General features: G+C 44.6%; 1 protein-coding gene across 1 annotated transcript in view; it reads right to left on the bottom strand.

Annotated features, from left to right (window-relative positions):
- Positions 1 to 7139: 7139 nt before the first annotated feature.
- The window catches only part of CENPW (centromere protein W), a 45725-nt gene continuing 30428 nt past the window's right edge, over positions 7140 to 22436 (bottom strand). The window contains exons 3-4 of the mRNA XM_085883009.1: positions 7710 to 7771; positions 7140 to 7549 (exon numbers count right to left, since the gene is read on the bottom strand). Coding sequence (XP_085739135.1) covers positions 7745 to 7771 — 27 coding nt within the window. The 3' untranslated portion in view covers positions 7140 to 7549; positions 7710 to 7744. The remainder of the gene's footprint in view (positions 7550 to 7709; positions 7772 to 22436) is intronic.

Here is a 22436-nt window from a genome sequence, read left to right as displayed (position 1 = left end):
CTTCAGGTCGGCTCAGGTTACACGCAGGAGGAGGAAACGCTTCTGCTCCCTCTCCGATCAACGTGCACCACGAGGATCTCCTCTGCCTCCGTGATTTCAACATGGACGGTGTCTCCAACAGGCGGCTCTCAGTGGAATCACTGAAATCCTCAAAGAGGTCTTACGAGCCAAGTTTCTCGGCACAAGCCAGACTGCACGTCCTGCGTTCGTTCCCACCTTTTCTCTCGCCCTCTTGCCAACCTTTACACCCACCGCACACGCTCACGCTTTCATTTCTTCCTCACCATTTCTTTTTTTACTTTCCTCACCCAAAAAAATCCACTCAGTTTTTTTCACACGAGACCATGGAAAGCCTTAAAAGGAGAATACAAGGCAGAAGGGGAAGGAAGGTCCCATGGCAGAAGGATCAAAACAAGAAAAAAAAAACAAAGCAAGAAAGAAACCCATCTTGAGAACCACAGGTTCTACGACAAAACCATTGCAATACACTCCGTGAACATAACGGTGGACGCCCAGCTTAACATCAATCTGAGGGACCGGGTGATGTATCGGGGTATCGCCTTGCCTGTGAAACACTCAGATAATATAGCTTTATAGCCGGGGTGAGAGAGACAGCTCTGATCAGCTGTCTATAGAGACCACCAGGCTATCCTGCAAGTGCCAGTTATCTCTATTGTTGTGGGAATGATCTTTAGGGGTTTATAAAACTGTTTAGTAAAACAAGTTATTTCTTTGCATTTGTTTAGATAAGCGTGACGTACTATTGGTGTAATAGATAAGTGCTGTGAATGTATTATACACTATACAGTGAGATGTTTGTTTTCCCGACCCTACTGTTTTGTCCTCTCTTCTTCAAACCTCTAGCTGTACGTTTTTAATGTTCTTTTTCAGTTTTAGAGGGCTGTTGCTGACGCATCTGACACGGAGAGATTGTTGACTGTTACAGCTACACTGTAGGAGAGACATAAAAGCCAGGAGAGAGAGACAGACGTTTGGAGGAACGTCAGGATGAAGGAGAGTGCCTGGGTTGCTAGATGTGTGGGGCTGAGTGTGCCGGAGATCCCACAGCAGAAGGATCAAAGGATAACTCTGCACCCAGAGTCCTGCACACCTTTCCTCCAGGTTTGAGATTGACCTCTCGTACTGTTTGTTATTTGTATTCCCTGTACTTTGTGCTTGCCGAGTGAATGAACTAAGATAAGAACTGTTAAGAAATTGGCATCACTTAGGATCGAGTTGCGGGTAATTTGGGGGAATATTTTGTTGTTTATTGCGTATTAGTTGTTGACAATTCACTGTGGTTTTATTTTCAATAACAATCCATGAACTGTTTTCCTGCCTGGCTTCCATTCTTACCATATGAATGGAATGAGTTTTCACAATCGGTGCCCTTAAGGGGCATAATTCTGCAAAAGCAACTAGCGCTTCCTGAAGTAACCACACGGTGCATAATAACCAGCTACTCAGTTATACATCTGACTGACACACCATGCGAGCATGTAACCCTCGGTCGGCCTCATGCCCTTTGACGAGGTATCGGGACGTAAGGACTGTAACCCTGGTTTTGGGCACTGAACCCGGCTGGCGGCCATGACCGGTTGACATTCGGTCATTCCGAGACCGGTTTCATGCTATAACAATATTGTTATGGATCCGGGGTTCGAGGCTTACCACGAGGGGAAGCACTCGGGTCCCTCCCGAACGCCCAGTCCTGAGGCCGCCGGGCACAGATAACTTAATGTGCTGACGGGTTGCTAAGCAACCACGAATGCCAATTGGTACTGCCAATCATGGCAGGGTGACACAACTCCACATGATACCTTACCTGTGAATGGCCATACCAAGGGGGGGGGGGGTCTCATGTCCTCGATGCGTATTAGTGTAGAACTTACCACAACAGGTGTAGTCAACCAGACCTGCCAAGTATGCATCGGCTAAAAAGATCCAAATTGGTGGGGCAGAACTTCCCGGCTAATGTAACGTGCGGATTACACTAAACCAATGGAGAAAAAGACAGAATGGGCTGGTTACATTGATGACGTAAACAATTGATTACAATCTAACAAATAAAAATTACCCCCGTGTGGGGGTGACGGTCATCTCTATAATACCTCAAGTTCTCAATGTTCAGTTCAGGTAACCGCGAAACAGTCCAAACTAACTGTTTAGATTGAAATAGTTCACAGAGATACACTAGGATAATTCCACTCATGACATAATTAATAAATATGTATTGTTCATTTAGTACCCGGATTAACACATCAGAATCACCAGTAAGTGCAATACGTGGTTTTCCGGTCCGTCCACTCTCTGGGGACATTTCACTTCCGGTTGTAGAAAAAAAAAAACGAAAAAATAGGCTTAGCTCTCGGAGATTATGATAATCCTGTAGATTATAACGCAACTTTCAGAATGAAAATTGGTCAAGTAATTAAAGAGATATTGAGGTTTGAAAAATCGTTTGAGCTAGCAAATTCATTAATTATTAATTTCACAGAAGTTTCGTGACACTGCACAAAGTAACATGTCAGGTATGAAAAAACATTTTGTATGCCAGATTTAATTATTAATTCATGAATTATGGAATGTACTCATTGATATATTAATCAGAAAGCCCAAAGCATGTAGCATAATTTATCACATCCCCCATCCGGGATCCGTGGCCTCGCCCCACAGCCTGCAGCCCTATGTCCGCCGGTGATTATGTTAGATATCGGCACGATCGAGAGGAGCCTGCGAATCATCCCTGCTGATGCACTGAATTGATGCAATCGTTCGGCCAGAATATTCGTTGTCAATATGTTGCGTGATTAAATCACCAATGCAGTCACTCAAATTTATACCACCGACATACTTCTTAACAATCACGTTCGCCCCAGAAACCACAGTCAATCTGAACCACGCTGACCACTGCTCAGACGCCATGACCGGACTATTGCGCAGTTCTACTACGCAGTTTGGTTAAAGATGACTCAGCATTTTGGCGCGCGTGCACGAAATTATATTTTGAAAATAAATGCCGACGTTTACATTTCGGATTTTGAAACTTTTGCACCTTCGGCGGAAAAATGTATAAATATAAAAGGCTAAAAATGTGTTTTATATTTATATTTCATTTCTCCTACCTTCCTTCTTTGCGAATCGCATCGGCGTTTTTGGCCATCTTCCAGATCACGTGACGATCAAACGGGAAAGAAATTCAAAAATCTGTCCGGTTAGATACAAGATAATATTTTTTACTATCATAATCAATAAACAGTTGCCGAATATCTTGTGAAATGGCAGACTAGATAGGTTTTGAAAATGGCGATTTTTATAACTTACGTGACCTCGTCCCCAGACAAAAGTTATATCGTTGTGCAACACTCATCGACCTCGACCCACATACTAAGTTTCATCAAGATCGGAAAGAAAAATTGTTGACGGACGTACATTTGGTCAAGCTTTATTAGGTCATCTCTGCCGAGATGACCTAAAAAGGCTTCATCACAAGTGCAGCAAAAGAGAGGCAAATCTATATATTACTAAAACTCTCATCTTGAATATATATATATGTATGTATGTATGTATGTATGTATGTATGTATGTATGTATGTATGTATGTATGTATGTATGTTCCCGAAATACAGCCAAAACGGTAGACTATAGCACAAAATTTTTATGGCAACCTCACTCACCATTCTCCTGCAGTGTGCAGTATCAAGTTTCATTTTTTTCTCGAGTCAAAACAATTTCTAGAGTGTTGAAAGTACCCAAGAGCACAGTGAGCTGCATCATTAGGAAATGGAAAGAATCCGGAACTACCTCGACTCTTCCTTGAGCTGGCTGTCGGACCAAACTGAGCAACCAGGCAAGAAGGACCTTGATCAGGGAGGTGACCAAGAACCCAATGATTACTCTGACAGAACTACAGAGTTCCTTGGCTGAGATGGGAGAACCTGTTGGAAGGACAACAATCTCTGCAGCTCTTCACAAATCTAGGCATTATGGGAAAATGGCCAGATGGAAGCCACTTCTGAGAAAAAGGTGCATGACAGCATGCGTGGAGTTTACAAAGAGGCACGTGAAAGACTGAGAACATGAGGTAAGATATTCTGTGGTCTGATGAGATGAAAATTGAACTCTTTGGTCTGAATGCAAACCCCTGTGTGGCGGAAACAGAGCACAGCCCATCACCCATCGAACACCATCTCCAGCATGAAGATGCTTTTCATGCATCTTCAGCATATGCTATAGGGATGCTTTTCAGCAGAAGGGACTGGGAGAGAGGGAATAATGAATGGAGCCAAATACAGGCAAATCCTTGAGGAGAACCTGCTTTCAAGTGCAAAAGACCTTGGATTGCAATGAAGATTTACGTTCCAACAGGACAATGACCCCAAGCATACAGCGAAAGCAACACTGTAATGGCTTCAGAACAAGAACGTGAAAGTCCTTGAGTGGCCCAGTCAAAGCCTAGACTTGAATCGCATTGAGAATCTGTGGAAAGATTTGAAGATTGCTGTTCACCGACACTCCCCATCCAACCTGACAGAGCTTGAGTAAATTTGCAAGGAAGAATGGGAGAAAATCCCCAAATCCAGATGTGCAAAGCTGATGTATACACACAAACCTAAGAAGACTCGAAACTGTAATCGCTGCTCCAAAATATTGACTCGGGGAGTGGGGGGGCTGGGTTGAATATTTATGTAAATTAGATATTTCTGCATTCCATTTTCAATATATTTGTAAAAATTTCGAAGAACATCATTTCACTTTCTCATTTTGTGGTATTTTGTGTAGATCAGTGACAAAAAAATCTAAATTTAATCTATTTTAAATTAGGGCTGTAACAACAAAATGTGTCAAAAGTCAAGGGGTGTGAATACTTTCTGAAAGCACTGTATGCACAACCTGACATCACATCGTAAAACTATTCAGTCACTCCACGTATGTACGGCAAGCTGATGTCACCGACAGCCCTCCAACTTAATGCCACTTTACTTTATCTGCTATCTCTTCACCTGCTGGATGCTTCATCTCTCCGCTGGGCGCCACAGCTGTGGGCTGAATAAGTGAATGTTAATGCTGGAGCATTTCCGATCCCTGGTACCGTTATCTTTTTAAAAAAAAAAAACCATGCAGGCAGCACCAGCTTAAGCAGTCCATGGGCCTTATGTCCATGATCGTCTCAGGCCCTCCTTCCCCCAAAATTACCTCTGCCACCGAAGGTGAAGGCGGTTTCATTTTCACCTCTTTCTATGTTTGTGTACAAGACATCTCAAAAAGTTGTGGATGGATTCGGATGAAACTTGGACAGGTTGGAATTTGACCACGAATTGATTCGATTTTGATGAAGATCCAGATCAGACGACTGGAATTTAAAAAAAAGTAATCGAGAGGGCTCAAAAATGATATATAGAAGGATAAAAAGGTATTGGGCCAGATATGTTCTCGTGGATCAGGGGTTACAGGGTGGAGGTGTGCACTTGACCGAATGCTCTGCTAGTTTATTTATATTTTCATTTATGGATGTTGTCTGATTGTCAATTTTTCCGGCATACCGGCTTCAATGTCCATCGGCACACAAACGTTCAGCTTTTGAAAAAAATAATAATATATATCTACTATATAAATGGCAGTCCTTCTGTCTGTTTGTCTGTAACCAATAAGCTCCGAGACCAGTGAACCGATCTTGATAAAACTTTACACACATATAGATCTAACATTCAGCTCCAGGATGCGCTAAGTGGCTTTCCATAAAAATTAAAAAAAAAGTAGAATTTTTTTTTTTATTAAAAAAAAAAAGTCTTAAGAATAGTGTGCCGGCGTATTAATCGTAACAATAGGCTTCATGGTTAAAAACGCGAGGGTTTTTTGAAATACAAAATGTTCGTCTTCGTTGACTTTTTAAACATACACATTCGCCTCCTGTTATTTGAATTCTTGAACTGCATGCGCACGGCAACAGCTAACTGCTGATAGATCTGCTCATGAAAGAGCCAGGCAAGCAGAGTCAGCTGGAGAGAGAGAAGGAGAGAAGGAGAGAAGGAGAGAAGGAGAGAAGGAGAGAAGGAGAGAAGGAGAGAAGGAGAGAAGGAGAGAGAGAGAGAGAGAGAGGAGTCGTCTTACTTCTGATATATCTGCTCATGAACAAGCCAGGCAAGCAGAGTCGGCTGCAGAGAGAGAGCGTCGCCGAACTGCAAATAGAGCGTCACACCGACGGGCGAGAGAAGCACAAAACTCACGTTCCAGCTTTCTTGGTCCGGGTTTTGGCAGGACATCAAGGACAGTTTCCACTGCTGCTAGAAACATTGAGTGGCTCAAGGCTGCCTTCAACTATGACCTCTCTGAGGATTACGGCAGCATAAAGCCTTCCTTCCATAAATCTGAGGAATAAGAGATGCCTTCCCAATTTTCTCCATACAACTAATGCCTCAGTCAAACTAGCGTGAGGAAAATAGGGCAAATTTCCCGGGTATCACCGGGTACTTCATTCAGCTAGTGTATATATATATATATATATATATATATATATATATATATATAAATAAAAGGCAGCACATGGGGGGGGGGGGGTAAAGCAACGCGAGGGGGTGGGAGGCAGCGCGAGGTTGCGGGTGAGCAGAGCGAGGGGAAGGAGGCAGCACAGGGGGTGAGGCGTGCACCGGTGGGGGGAAGGCAGAGCGGGGGGGAGGCAGCAGCATCAAGGAAGGCAGCATGAGAGAAGGGGAATGCAGCGCGAAGGGAGGGAATGGGAAGGCAGTGCGAGTGGGGGTGGAGGCAGCACGGGGTGGGAGGCAGCACGAGAGAAGGGGAGGGAGAGGCTTGTGGGGAGAGGGATTGCGTGGGGGGGGGCAGAGCAGATGAGGATTTCCTCGTTTTAGTCCAGGATTGCTTGTTAACCCAGTTTGTAGATGAGCCCATTAGGGGGAGTGCAATGTTAGACCTCCTTTTAAGTAACGATCCCAATACGGTGGAGGATGTGGAGGTCGGGGAGCATTTGACCATAACATTGTGTGCAAAGACTGTTCAGGGTCTTAAATGGGAAACTTTTAAGGACCAAATGTGTAGAGTGCAGAGTAAGTACATTCCAATGAGGTGTAAAACTGGAAGCAGAAAGAGGCCAGGGTGGTTGAGTAGTGATAAAAGTAACGCTATTAAGGAGAAGCAGAAGGCATTTATTTGGTATAAAATAACAACAGGACTGGAGTTAGATTTATTTCTAAAATAAACAGAGGAAAGTTAAGAAAATAACTCGGCAAGCCAAAATAGAGTATGAGAAGGACATGGCAAAGAATATTAAACATAACAAGGCATTCTTAAAGTATATCAGGGGAAAAGAACAGGTAAGGACCAGTGTGAGTCTATTGAGGATTGGCACCTGAGGTATAGGGATGTTGGCAAACATGAGGATTTGCATGAGGGGTACAAGGACGTTAAGACTTTTAGGTCGTTTGAACATTGATGGGTGATTGTGTGCATCTTTATGGAGTGCTGTTGGTGGGGGTCTTGTCAAGGGGTGTTGTGTGGTTGATAATGTGTTTTTAACCAAGCTCATGACCCTCCCCTGGGGGAGGGGTGGGGGAATACAAAAAAAACAACACAAAAACACCTTTAAAAAAAATTAATAAATACATATATAAATTCGCATTTTTCTCCTTGGAACTTGTTGATGAATTGGTGTGGTGTTCATGTGGCACAGGCATGATGGGCTGAATGGCCTCCACCTGTGATTTCCTTGTGTATCAGCAGAGGTTCATTTCTATCCTTTGCTCTTCTTCAAAATTATCTGCAAACAGAGGAAAGAAAGAATAGAAAAAAAACTAAAAATGATTTGAGAGAAAAAAAAAGCCTTAAAGTTTTATTTTTGCCAAATTCATAATAATAACAAGAGTAATAACAAGTCTGAAGACGACGATGGTTCACGAGCGATATTTGACGATGTTGATAGTTTCAGAAGTGAAGGATGAGACAATGTGATAATGTTTGACCAAGTTATAAAAATTATCAACATGATGTGGTACGAGTGACAGGTTATTAGCTGCAAAATGTCGAAAACCCGGTTTTGTTCAACAACTTTCAAAATTTGACCTTTGCATAACCTTTAAAGATCACAAAACAATGTTGTGGATATTAAAATAAGGAAACAGGATACGTGCTATAGCTTATTCAAGTAAGTTCGTCGAAGAAGGTTCGTCGAAAACCCGGTTCGATTCCCACAACTTTGAAAATTTGACCTTTGTGAACTTTAAAGGTCAAGGATTATGACCTTTGGTGCAAAACTTCCTCTGGAACATTCCAGGAATAATATAACGTCATATAGGCTATATGGCATTTCGCACTCCTCGCATTATCCAGACTTTAATGAAATCAGCGTAAAAACAAACTTGAAGGGGGCGCCACGGGCAAAGTGTTCGAGATGGAGCAAAATGGTTTCAAAACTTTAGGTGGGGAATGACCGCAAGATTATGCATAAACAAAAATAGTCATCCCAGCTCTCAAAGTTTGGGCGGTCGTGTGATTTTTATGTCAAAATTCGCAATTTTCTAAGTTCGTGACCTTGACCTTGGGACGAAAATGAAAAATCGAGCTCCGTGGGGCTATGCAGATGCCATTGGGCTAACCAAATACCGAAACCCTGCCAGATTCGACAAACTCCCTCGGAGAAGATGGATTTTTATGTCAAAATTCGCAATTTTCTAAGTTCGTGACGTTGTGACCTTGACACGAAAATGAAAAATCGAGATCTGTGGGGCTATGCAGGTACCATTGGGCTAATCAAATACCGAAACCCCTGCCAGATTCGACAAACACCCTCGGAGAAGATGGATTTTTACGTCAAAATTCGCAATTTTCTAAGTTTGTGACCTCGTGCCATTGGGCCATTGGGCAAACCGTAAGTTATGCAGGTGCCATTGGGCTAACCAAATAACGAAACCCCTGCCAGATTCGACAAACTCCTCGGAGAAGATGCAAATTGAAATCAGCTACCCCCTAAAAACACATGTTTTTTGGGCGTGGCTCCGCCCATAATGGGCGCGCCACACCCATTCTGAGGAAAACAAGATCATGATATAAACCTCCCACCAAAATTTTTTCAGGATCGGATCAAAACCCACGGAGCTATGCTCGGGACAGACAGACAGACAGACAGACAGACACACACCAATAACGAATGTAGTGGTCACTTATTTTTTTCGTGAAAATATAAGGAATATTTTAGTCTTAGTTTGAAGTGAATTAAATCATTTTGGACGAAGTTATGAGCGAAAAAGATTTTGACCTTTTCGTGACCTGACCTTGGACCGAATTGTACCCAAAAGTTAATGAGGTCGTCCAAGGTTCATTACCCACCTGTGGATACAATTTGACAGTGTTTGAGCCAGCCGTTTTCCCGTAAAGTTGTATTTTTTTTGTAACCATGTTTTCGTTTCAATGGAAAATTTGTAATTTTGACCGATGACCATGACCCCCAAATCTTCGGACCCTACCGATCTTCACAAATATGCATTTTTCACTGTAAGAAAGGGGAGGATTATAAGTGACAAATAGAATAAGGTTCACTTTATGCTTAGTTTAAAGTAAATCAGATCATTTTTGATGAAGTTATGAGCGAAAAACGATTTTGATCTTTTCGTGAACTTGACCTTTGATCCAATTGGACCCAAAAGTTAATGGGCTCATCCAAGGTTCATTGCCCACCTGTGGATTAAATTTGATAGTGTTTGCTAAAGCCGTTTTGCCGTAAAGTTGCTAACAGACAGACAGACAAATGAAAAATCATGCTAAGCACGACACTTGGCGAATTAGTTGACCTTTCCGTGTGGTGGTCCAAGCTGTAATGTGTTTGAATGTGTGGTGTTTATTTGTTCGTACATTAATAAAATGACGCGACGTCACAAATAACAATTATCAGGCGCGCGTTGTCATGGTAACGGCAGCAGATTGAAAATTTTCACAACTCATTTAAAGCCACCATGTGACATTCAACAACTTATCATTGGTGCTTGTTGCTTTCATTCTGATCGTAGAAAATATTTGAAAATACCTAGGAACATTGCTTTTCAACCAGCTTTACGATCCCGTTATCAGGTTTGAAATATGTTGTAAAACAAAAATATGTATTTTATATACATGTTTTTCATGTTTTGGATGACCCTGATCTTGACTTTGGGTCAATTTCGATCAAACTTTGTACACATGTTAATATTACATGCATAAATAGACAGTATAACTTTCAATATAATAAGTGCAAAACTGTTTGAGAAATAGCCATGTGTAATTCACAAAATTCCCCATTGGTTTATAATGGGCGATAATATAAAGTGATGCAGAATCCAGATCCTGATATTGAACATCACCAAAAGTCACATATCTTTTTGCACTGTGGATTTCTATCAGCTGTTAAAATTTCATCCACATCGGTTAAGAATTGTGACCTGTAGAACGAATATATATATATATATATATATATATATATATATATATATATATATATATATATATATATATATATATATATATACCGTATTTTCACGACCAAAAGGCGCACCGTGCCAAAAGGCGCAGTCTAAGTTGTGTGTGCCGTTCCTGTATTTGACACACACATAAGGCGCTCCTCACGATAGGGCGCGGGTTTTATATGAATATCCTCTACTACGTACGTCCGCCGTACAACAACACACTCACACAAGCACACAAGTGTGCGTATTTAAAAATAGATCGGGAGCAAAATTGAGTTTGGTTGTGCTTTATTAAAGTATTAGTTACAAAAATACTAAAACAATCAAATACCGGTAATAGTCTTTAATCAAATCCATCGAAATCCTCATCCTCTGTTTCGGAATCGAACTGCGCTAAACCCAACCTAGCAGGTCCACCTTCCTCGCCGTCAGAGTCACTTTCTGCACCGTGCGGCTCCTCCGAAATGATGCCGGCTTTAGCGAAAGCTCGGACAACAGTGCCAGCAGACACGTTAGCCCAGGCATCAACAATCCAGTGGCAAACTGTGGCGTAACTCGCCCGGCACTGCCTTCCACCCTTTGTGAAGCTGTGCTCTCCTTCGGTCATCCACCGCTCCCACGCCGCTCGCAGCCTCACTTTGAACGGCCGGTTCACGCCGATGGCTCGGCTGGATCCGTTTGTCGCAGATGTGCTTGCTGCAGTAGGAGCGGAAGTTTTCCATCATTTCTTGATAATCCGCCGGACGTTGCTGCGCTATCGTAGTCCTGGTCCGGATGGAAAAATGGCACCGTTTCATGAAGCGAAAGCACCAAGACGGACCTCCGTGGAAATGTTCGATTTTCATTTCCTCCGCTATCGATACTGCCTTCAGTCGGATCGTGACCGTCGAAACGCTCCTCCCACTTGCTCTTTGCTCAACGATCCACTGCTCAAGTCTTTCCTCCAACTCTGGCCACCTCGCCTTGTTTCCACGGAAACTCAGCTGCGTCTTCTTCACCTGTCGCAGCTCGTTTTCCAGCTTCCTCCACTTTCGAACCATCGACTCGTTGATCTGGAAATTCCTCGCCGCGGCTCGATTCCCATGTTCCTCCGCATAGCTGATCGCCTTCAGTTTAAACTGAGCTTCATAAGCGTGTCTCTTTGCCATTTTCGGGGTTGTTAAAACAGCAATGTTCTGCATACCGCACATACCTGTTCTTTTATACACACAAAGGGCGCACTGCACTATAGGGCGCGTCGCACATTTTGACAAAAATCTAAGACGTTTATATGCGCCTTATAGTCGTGAAAATACGGTATATATATATATATATATATATATATATATATATATATATATATATATATATATATATATATTTTGAAATCATGCCAATAGCTAAAAACTTTGACATCATACGCTTGCGAAAACTGTGCATAATTTGTACTAACATGCATTTTAAAACATTTAGATATTCCATTGAAGTTTGTTTTGGCGTCAACAGGAAGTCGCTACTACTTCCGGTTACCGAGTTATGTTCAAAAGCTTGTTTTTACCTTTTTTTGACGTAACGTCGTGACGTTAAGTGCGATTATGACGTGATTTGATCCCAGACTATTTCAGCAAGATTGGCTATCACGTGTTAAAATTTGAGAACGATTGCTTCAGTAGTTTCGGCTGCACACGAGCGTAAATATTTTTTTTAAATGGCGTCAACAGGCAAAACTTTGATGCCATACGCTTGCGAAAACTATGCATAATTTGTAATCATTTAGATATTTGAATGAAGTTTCATTTGGCATCAACCGGAAGTCGCTACGACTTCCGGTCACCGAGTTATGTCCAAAAACGTGCTTTCACGTTGTGTGATGTCACGTCACGACGTTTAGTTCGATTAAGACGGGGTTTGGACGCGGACCGTCTCAGGTGGATTGCGTATCAGGTGTAAAAATTTAAGAACGACTGGTCCAGCCATTTGGGCTGTAGACGACCAGACAAACAAACCAATAAACGGAACAGACCAACATACTTGACGAAATCGAAGATTTCGCCAAGTAACAAACAAACCGGATGATTACAATATAGAGTTCAGAGAACATGATACCCCATGCAGTGTTCAAGTATGAACAGTACTTCAATTTTAATAAAGTAATGATTTTTTTTTTTAAATCCCTAAAAATCCAGATGTTTAGTACTATTAAAATATTCCAAAAACAGTCCCAAACACCACCCCATCAAACCTTTATTAGGCCACCACCTATAGCGTAGGGGAAGGCTAATTGCTGTTTTAGGGTTTGTTTCTGCAATTAGCACCCCCAATATTTTATGGTACCACAGTTTCTTTAGACCCCCCTCATGTGTACTAAAACCACCATTTAGATTTTTTTTTTTTCCTTCCTGCGCTCTCACTCAATTTCCAAGCTGTATCCCGGAGCCAGCAGGTACTTTCAGAATGAAATTTTGCATCAATCATGGGAATAGAAAGTACGTGACTGACATAATTTTTTGACCATGACCTAATTTTAACGTCATGACCCGATTGGAGACATTTTAACATTTTTCACTACAACTTTACTAAGTTTTACCCAATCGGAACAAAATTACCCCCCCCCCCCCCGAGATCGCAGAGAGCAGTGGTTCCCAAACTTTTTTTGTCTACAACCCAAAATTTGAAATCACATTCACCTCGTAACCGAAATGGTACCAGTACCTATGATAAAAATGATTGCGGAAGACCCTTTTGACGTGCAAAACCCCCCCTAAAAAACAGGATTTTGAGGGGGGCTTTCAAGTTCGGGCCGCGACCCTGGGTTTGGGAATCCCTGGCAAATAGCAAGGCACATTTACGCTTAATTTACATCCTATCCCTCTGGGTTAAAGGACAAAGTCTTATACCCCTAAGAGTATTGTTGTGGTTACCAAATTCGCAAACCACCATTCAGGTCCCTTAGGTGAGGTATCTCGGTAAGTACATGTGTAGTTAGGTCCAAACCCGTTGTCTAGTGGGAATACATGTCATTTATGCGAGCTGCGACTCTTCAGGATAGCCGTTTTTCTTTTGCTATCTTTATTTTGGACCAACCGCCATGATTACCACCACAACCACAACATCAACCACCAACCACACCACCGCTTCACCACAACCGCCACGACCTTCACGTCACACCTCGCAACCGTAGCATCGCCACCGTTCTTGCCCCGCTGTGGGTGCCGGTGTTGGACTCGTGCAGGGCGCGCGTCGAACAGCGTGTACAAAATCACGGATTTTGTGCTTCAAAAACGGATCAAAAACGACACACGCCCACTTTTTGCCGTCCAATCGGTGAGCGAGGGGCGATTTGGCCCCGCCTCCAGGACGATCGATATATGCAAATTTGTGGATCAAAAAGCCTTCACGCCCACTTTTTCTCGGGCCAATGGGGAGCGAGGTGAAAGGTCAAAGGGAGGGGGTCAAAGGCGAAGCTACGGGGGGATAAAAGGACCGTGTTCGTCAGTCAGAGTCGAGTCGGAGGGTGGAGGGTCGGAGAGTCCAGAGGCGGAGAGTAGGAGAGTCCAAAGAAGAGTCCAGAGTCGGAGAGTCCAAAGAAGAGTCCAGAGTAGGAGAGTCCAAAGAAGAGTCCAGAGTAGGAGAGTCCAAAGAAGAGAGGAGAGTCGGAGAGTCGAGAGTCCAGAGGCGGAGAGTAGGAGAGTCGGAAGCAGAGGGTCAAGACTTCGCGGGCGGTGGAGCTGCTCGTCGTGTGCGTTGGAGTCGGAACGGAGGGGACGAGCTGTGGAAAGGCGGCGACACCAGACGAGGGGGTGCTCGCGTCATGCAGGGAGCTGCACCCGTGGGAGGCCGACAGCGCGACCTGGCCGAGGTGGAGACGCACACCAGGGATAATAAAGATCCTCTATACCCCGAGCATCAGCAACCCCCTCCTGTTTCCCCCCGCGCTGAGATAGTGCGACCAAGGGGGCCCCTTTCCCACCCCCTGCCAGACACTGTCCACGAGGCCCGCGGGGTTGGGGCGCCATCGCCGCTCCGCGTCTCATCACCAGACGGGTAGGCGCGACCCGGTCTCGGCCTCAGGCCCGCCTCATCCTTGAGGGTATTTCTTTTCCTTGGTTTTGGGTATGTGTTGTCGGCGCCGTCTGTGAGGTAGAATTGTATAAGTGTTGCCGTGTGCTCGGTAGTCGGTATTAGCTCTGCATTGTGTTTTCGCTTTTACATTTGCTTTTTGTGTAAATTGCATTGTGTCTTTTCTGTGTGCATTTGGTGGAATTGTATATGTGTGCTTCCCGTGTGCCGCGAATAAATGTGCTTTTGTGTTGAACTGTTTCCCGCTTCGCTTCGTCATTTCTCCCATTGAATCCTCACCTTGCTTCACGTAAAGGGTTGGTAGTGGGCTGAATACGCCCGATAATTAATCGAACCGTCGAGGTCGACGATAACACCGCTCGGTTATTCTGATAGTACGGAACGGGTCGCTTAAGTGGCCCGTGTCCGAAGTCGACCTGCGGCGAGGTGCGATCGCCCGGTCTACCCTCCGCGTGGGTACTTAGGTAGGTCGACCCGGCGAGCAACCCTATCCCACGCGGGGGCTGATTGGCTCGATCGCGGTGAGACCGAAAGGTCCACCCGTGACTGGTTCCCGGCGTTAGTCCGAGAGGGTCACGACTGGATTGTCCGTCCGGTGGGCGACGTGCCGCGATTCGAGTTACGTGGCCGTCAGCACGCCGGCGGGCGCGAAAACCGCAACAGTATTAAATCACCTTTCACAGAGATCAAAATGGGGGAAAAAAATTTTTACTCAAAATTTGATACTAGGTCATTCCTGGAGGAACCTTTTATTCTTCAACTTTGCTTTAGGTGGGAAGCGTGGTGATTTGTATTGTTTTTCAAAAAGCGTGGGGATAAACGAGTCACAAATGGTAACAAACATAAACCACGGAAGATCACAAACTTAGTGGATGGAGTAGCATCTGGGGAGTAGCAAGGTTGGTACTATCCTGTGGGATACGCATATGTATGATGACAGAGCTCTCGACACAAACAAATCAGTCTTTGTGATCAAATGAGAACAATGTAAACGCTGCTTTATCACAGAGGTTGTGGTTCCATCTGACAATATTGTGCTGAAGGAAACACAGAAGTTTTCCAAGGACAAGTATTTGGAAATCGTAGTTTGAAGAATGTGAACATGAGCACCACTGTTATATTGATTATTATTGCAGCAACTGCAATGGTGCAGAGCACCGAAGATTGATCACAAATATTCGTGGATGCAGCATACTGGCTGAGATACAGAATGTCATTCTACTGGGAATTGCATACACAACTACCGTGTGTACAATGAAGAGCATATACTGAAGTGTATAACAGATTGAACTGTCGTACCACCAGCAGCCCATACAAGGTAGTGAGCTCTTTTTTAATGTGTTTTGTTTGCACATTTTTGGAATAGTGCACACCTGTCATTTATACCATTTTTAGATCACCTGGAACGTGCTGCAGTTCCGGGGAGCTTATGGGATGGCATGTCGTCTGTCCGTCTGTAAATACTATCAACTTCTCTGAAACTACACATGCGATTTCAATGAAACTTTACCACTACCGTCATCATCCGTGACGAACCAACGTTTGTTCGTGGCATTAAAAACAATAAAATAAATATATTGGGGTCTGAGGGGGTCTCCGGAGGGAGTTTATAAGGGGGAGCGGGGGGGGGGGGTGGGTTCCCAACCAAAGAAATATTAGCTTTCTTCTCAGAAACCACAAACAATATTTGCACGAAACTTTACCACAACCTTCATCGCCCGTGACGAACCAATGTTTGTTCGTGGCATTAAAAACAATAAAATAAATATATTGGGGTCTGAGGGGGTCTCCGTTGGGAGTTTACAAGTTGGGGGGGGGGGTTCCCCACCAAAGAAATATTTGCTTTCTTCTCAGAAACCACAAACACTATTTCGATGAAACTTGACCACAATCTTCATCACGCATGATGTACTAAAGTTTGTTCATTCCATTAAAAAATTCCAGGTATAAGGGAGTCTCTGGGGGGGGGGGTTATCCCCCAAAATAAGGAACTTGCTTTCTTCTCAGAAACGACACATTCAGTTATGATGAAACCTGCCCACAACCCTCATCACCCATGATGTACTAAAGTTTATTCAAAAAAATTGGGATCGAAGGGATTCTACCGGGGGGGGGGGGAGTCGCCCCCAAAATATGTATTTGCTTTCTTCTCCGAAACCACACACGCAGACGCACACCATCGATGAAACATGACCACAACCTTTATCATTTGAGATTTACCAAACTTTGTTCACGGTATTAAAAATAACTTCCATAGGTATTGACTTTCTTCTCCATTACATATTGTGTGGGTCATTGCCCCTATGTTTTACGTTCACGAGTTATTGAAATTACGTGACTCGAGTGTGTGAGTAAGGCTGCAATTAATTTTTTTCACAATGGACACATGAAAATGTGTTTGCGATAACACCCTGGTTGTGATAACACCCTGGATGCTGGTTCGATCCCTCTCCCTCATCTTCCCTCTATTTTAGTGTCGTGCATGTCGTGAAGCGTTTCCCATTTTGTGCGTGAATTGTGCCGCTGCAATAAGCGAACTCTTGCAATCATGACTGGAAAGCGTCCGTGAAGTAGCAAGTTTAGTAGTGAGAGCAAAATACAGAGGAAGGCCATCACTTTTGAAGTAAAAATGGATGTTTTAGGACGGTACTAAAGAGGTGACCGTACAGCTGATATGAGGCATGCGCTCGGCCTTAGCGAGTTCACGTTGTGAACAATAAATCGTGTAGAAAAGATAGAAAGTGCTTAATGTGAAACCTCAGTGAGTGCGACAAAGGCATCACATTGTTGTGGGCCAGGGGATATGGGTGAGAAGACCACGAGGAGGAGAAGCCATCTCAGATTCCCACCAGACTCCACGGAATTGCAGGCCGTCACACACGGATAACTCCGTGATGTGGCCGGTCACGAACCGACCGTGAACGCCAATAACTCAACCACGTGACTTAGGGTCCTCCGTCTAATATCGGTTGCCTAAAAATAATCACATGACCTAATTACCAGGGGACACACCCTTGGTACGCCTTGTCTGAACTGGATCACCTTCCCCAGATCAGATGCAGCCGAGCGGGAACTGCCAATGAACGTACCGGCTAAAAGGAACGGAATGTTGGGAATAAAGTCCCGGCGAGGCTCGGATACGGACCATGTTGGATCAATGAAGAAAAGACAAAAACCAGCTGGAAACATTTCTACAACAGGATTTATTACAAGCAGGAAAGGAAAAATATGTGGCACAGTGAAGGTAGTTTATTGTTGTGTGTAAATAGAGATAGCAAGAAATGTGAGGTGCGACAATAAAACAAGCAACTTACAAAAGCAGACAGAGCAGACTTATCCCGATATATCTTCTGCAATCTTAAGTGAGGACAGGTGCCATGACTGACACACACACACACACACACACACACACACACACACACACACACACACACACACACACACACACACGAAGAAGTTAATGAGAAGAAAAAGGAGAGGAGATGAGGCTAACGGTCTCGTAACACCTTGCACAATTGACCAACCGCACCACCCAGTAAGTTTTGGGGGGGATGGTACGCTGAATGATCCCTCCTGGAAGCTGGCGCATCATCTCCTGCTTCGTGGTGCATCGTGCAGCGAAGTGTTCATCCAGAGAATGGGCGCGACAGTCAGGCGTGAGGGAGGGACTTTTGGGGGAGCCAGGTGAGTGTGCTGCCCCACGGCGAGTGGGTGGAGGAAGCAGAGTTGAGCGAGTGGGCGGAGTCAGTAGCAGGCAGGTGGGTGGAGCCAGCGGCGATGGGTGAAGAAGAAGGCGAGGATAAGGGAAGCAGAGACCGATCCAAAGCCAGCAAGGAAAATGAGGATGACCACGACTCTTCCAACGACGACCCTCATGACTCCTTGACGACGACCCTCATGACTCCTCCGGACGGCTTTGCAATCCGTCCTTTATAGAACCTGCGGTGCAGGGCAGGGCGACGACCCGAAGCGATGCGTCATCACCCAAATCCGGCGCTCTGATTGGGCCCCGGCCACGCGCTGCCTGGCTCCCATGGCCAGAAGCAGTCCTATTGGTACATCCGGCGAAAGATCGCGGAGCTGTGGAATTGTCTCGTTCCAAACACCGTGACACGAATTGCCCTGCACTGAACTCCCGGGCGGTAACCCCGGCGACCGGCCGAGGGTCACATCAGCCCTGCATGCCTGCCCGGGCACCCCCAGCGACCCACGGTTAGCGCTGGTCAATGTGCTTGCTTTGTCCGTACGCCATGTGGCCCTCGCGATCTGGGCCGTACAGCATTCCTCTGCTTGGCAGCAGCTGTATCGAGGCGGAAGTGCGGGAGGATGTCTGCCGTCCACAGGAGACATTTGTGGCCGTTGTGCTGAGCAAAGACCGACGGTAAGATGTTATTGTAAACCCATGTGCAGATCCGAATGAAGAGATGCGCTATACATGCCCCGTGCAGTGCACGCGGGTCCGCTATTGTACATGTGATTATTTATTACGGGGCTGCGCCCGTGTCTGCCATCATGCTCACGGTTATTTATCACAGGTGGTGGTGTGCGCAGGGCCAACCCCGATCCGTGCCATGAATTGAAGGAAAGGATTGGATATAATTATTAGATGTGGAGTTGGGTTGAAAAGAGGATAGATACAAGTATTAGAAAGAGATTTGCATTGAAAAGAGGATATATATAATTATTAGATACAGAAATGGGTTGAAAAGAACGCACCACGTGCGTCTTGTACGGCGGGGGCGTTTATTGTTTGGTTCTACTGTCGGCCTCCGACACTGCATCCTCGCAGCAGCGCCGTCGTGTGGTTGAGGCTTCTGGCTTCCTGAACAGTGGGGTGGAGATTATCCTTTTGCTGCACGCGTTCCGTGCAGTCAGGTGGTGGAGGTTGTTTGCTTCTTTTGGTCTTCTGCGAGGACGCATTCTTATTGTGAAGGGTGGAGCTACAGTTTTTACAGGCGGCTGTCTGAGTGCAGTGCCTGCTTTGATTTATCTCAGGAATAAGAGAAAAAGAGTTGGAATGAAGATAGAGATATAATCAGACCGAACTATGAGATCCACACAACGCACTTTGTCCCATTTGACCCATTAGACATGAGGGAAAGGTCTAACTGTACGTATATTAATGAAATAACTGTCTGGGGACCACTGTATGATGGATGCTATTGCATTGGAGGGATGCGGTTTCCAGAACCGCAACAATATGCTCGAAGTTGCATTATGGAAAAAATGGAATGCATGCTCAGCACATGGATTGAACACCAAAACCAAGAGAACGTGCTTGTCAGCATGTTTGTGATACAAAAAAGGCCAGAAGCATTTATAAAAGACTTAATAAGTGATGAAGGTGAAGTGAAGCCATTTAATGTTAGTTTGGGGTGGTTTTTGAACTTTTGGAAGTGTTACAACAATCACAGCATAAAAATGAGAGGAGAAGCTGCTGCCGACACTGTTGCCCCAGAGAAGTTTCCTGTGTTTCTCAAGGCTACTATCGAGGAAGATGGATATTCTCCAAAACAAATTTTCAACGTTGATGAGACAGGCCTATTTTGGAAGAGGATGCCACGAAGGACGTAAATTTCTCATGACGAGAATATAGCAGCGGAAGATCGTTTCGTGCTGCTTTTGGGAGGTAACACTGAATGCGATTGTAAATTGAAACCGTTAATGGTTTACCATTCAGAAAATCCCAGCGCTCTGAAGAGATATGCTTAGAAATGTTTGTCTGTCTATTCGTGTTCTAATGCCAGGCAAAATATATAGTGAATATTGTCATGTTCACGCTGATTAACACCAACGGTGGACGGATGGACCGAACTGACTGTTACTCCCTTGGACGCGTCAATTAATGGTGGGACAGGCGCCAACACACTCAGACAAAGTAAACCCAATTGTGAAAGGGACTTTTTTGGGAGGGAGTTGAGATTACAGTTTCTCGGTAACTGAGCATTTCGGTGGAGGGATGTTTCGTGGTGCAATACCCGACAATGGTTGAGTTGTTCGACCACAACCGTACGTGTGGAGATCATGTCTGCAGGAGGGGCACGAGTGGAGAAGAGCAGAGTCCAAAGGGGGCGAGAGATGAGCAGCAGGCAGGACCAGGCAAGAGGCCGTTCGTCGAGGTCATGAGGTCGGAGATAAGGAACAGAAAGCGGGGCGATATAGGAGGCTGGCTTGGTCGAGAAGCAAGGGGCGGTTCGACGTCGTGTCGGCGGAGACAAGTGGCAGGAACACTCACCCTCAATGACTCCTTCTCTCCTTCAATTCTCCTTACTCCTTCTTCAATACTCAAAAACCTCTTTCAATTCTCCTTCCAACCAACTTGCAATTATCTTCCCAACCAACCAACTACACGGAGGTCCGCGCTTTTTAGAACCCGGAAGTTGGGGAGGAGCCTTTCCGAAACCTGACGTCATTGTCCGAGCCGAGCATACCGAATGGACCGGCCCTTCACGTGGTCCGCCTTTCTGAGCTGGGTTTCAGCCAGACTCCGGTATGGTCCGCCCATGCCGCGTATGTCCGGCCTTTGGCAGGTGGATGGTGGTGCAGCTTTAGCGTTTGTCCAGCCGAACGTCGGGATTTTGCCTCTGAAAACGAGTCGCTGGGTAGACGGTGGTACGCTGTGGCCAGCGAAAAGAGGGTAGCAAGCGAGATGATGACACCATAGATCATCAAAGGAGGGAATAAAATAAAAGGGGGAAAATGATTTATTCATCCCAACTAATAGCCCATCACAACGCACTCCCTGCTGTCCCGCTAGATAAAAGGTAGGTATCTTACTACACGTATATTAATGGAATAACTGACTCAGGACAACTGTATGTTGTATACATACGGTTCCGAGAACCGTAACAATATTCTATATTGGCAAAAATGTTTTATATCAGAAAAAATTACCCCCGTGTGGGGGTGATGGTCATCTCTATAATACCACAAGTTCTCAATGTTCAGTTCAGGTAACCGCGAAACAGTCCAAACTAACCGTTTAGATTGAAATAGTTCACAGAGACACACTAGGATAATACTACTAATGACATAATTAATAAATATGTATTGTTCATTTAGTACCCGGATTAACACATCAGAATCACCAGTAAGTGCAATACGTGGTTTTCCGGTCCGTCCACTCTCTGGGGACATTTCACTTCCGGTTGTAGAAAAAAAAAAAAAAAATAGGCTTAGCTCTCGGAGATTATGATAATCCTGTAGATTATAACGCAACTTTCAGAATGAAAATTGGTCAAGTAATTAAAGAGATATTGAGGTTTGAAAAATCGTTCGAGTAAGCAAATTCATTAATTATTAATTCCACAGAAGTTTCGTGACACTGCACAAAGTAACATGTCAGGTATGAAAAAACATTTTGCATGCCAGATTCATTAATTTTAATTCATTAATTATGGAATGCACTCATTGATATTTTAATCAGAAAGCCCGAAGCATGTAGCATAATTTATCACTTATCCCCTCATCTGGGATCCGTGGTCTCGCCCCACAGCCTGCAGCCCTTTGCCCGCCGGTGATTATGTTAGATATCGGCACGATCAAGAGGAGCCTGCGAATTATAATCCCTGCTGATGCACTGAATTGATGCAATCGTTTGGCCAGAATATTCGTTGTCAAGATGTTGCGTGATTAAATCACCAAAACAGTCACTCCAATTTATACCGCCGACATACTTCTTAACAATCACCTTCGCCCCAGAAACCACAGTCAATCTGAACCACGCTGGCCACTGCTCAGACGCCATGACCGGACGATTGCGCAGTTCTACTACGCAGTTTGGTTAAAGATGACTCGGCATTTTGGCGCACGCGCACGAAATTATATTTTGAAAATAAATGCCGACGTTTACATTTCGGGTTTTGAAACTTTTGCACCTTCAGCGGAAAATGTATAAATATAAAAAGGCTAAAAATGTGTTTTATATTTATA

This window comes from Eptatretus burgeri, chromosome 5, assembly GCF_056783735.1.
Source record: "Eptatretus burgeri isolate ZD-2024b chromosome 5, Ebu_testis_v1, whole genome shotgun sequence".
In the NCBI taxonomy this organism is placed as follows: Eukaryota; Metazoa; Chordata; class Myxini; order Myxiniformes; family Myxinidae; genus Eptatretus; species Eptatretus burgeri.
The sequence above is the reverse complement of the archived record's forward strand: the minus strand, read 5'-3'. Positions and strand labels throughout refer to the sequence as shown.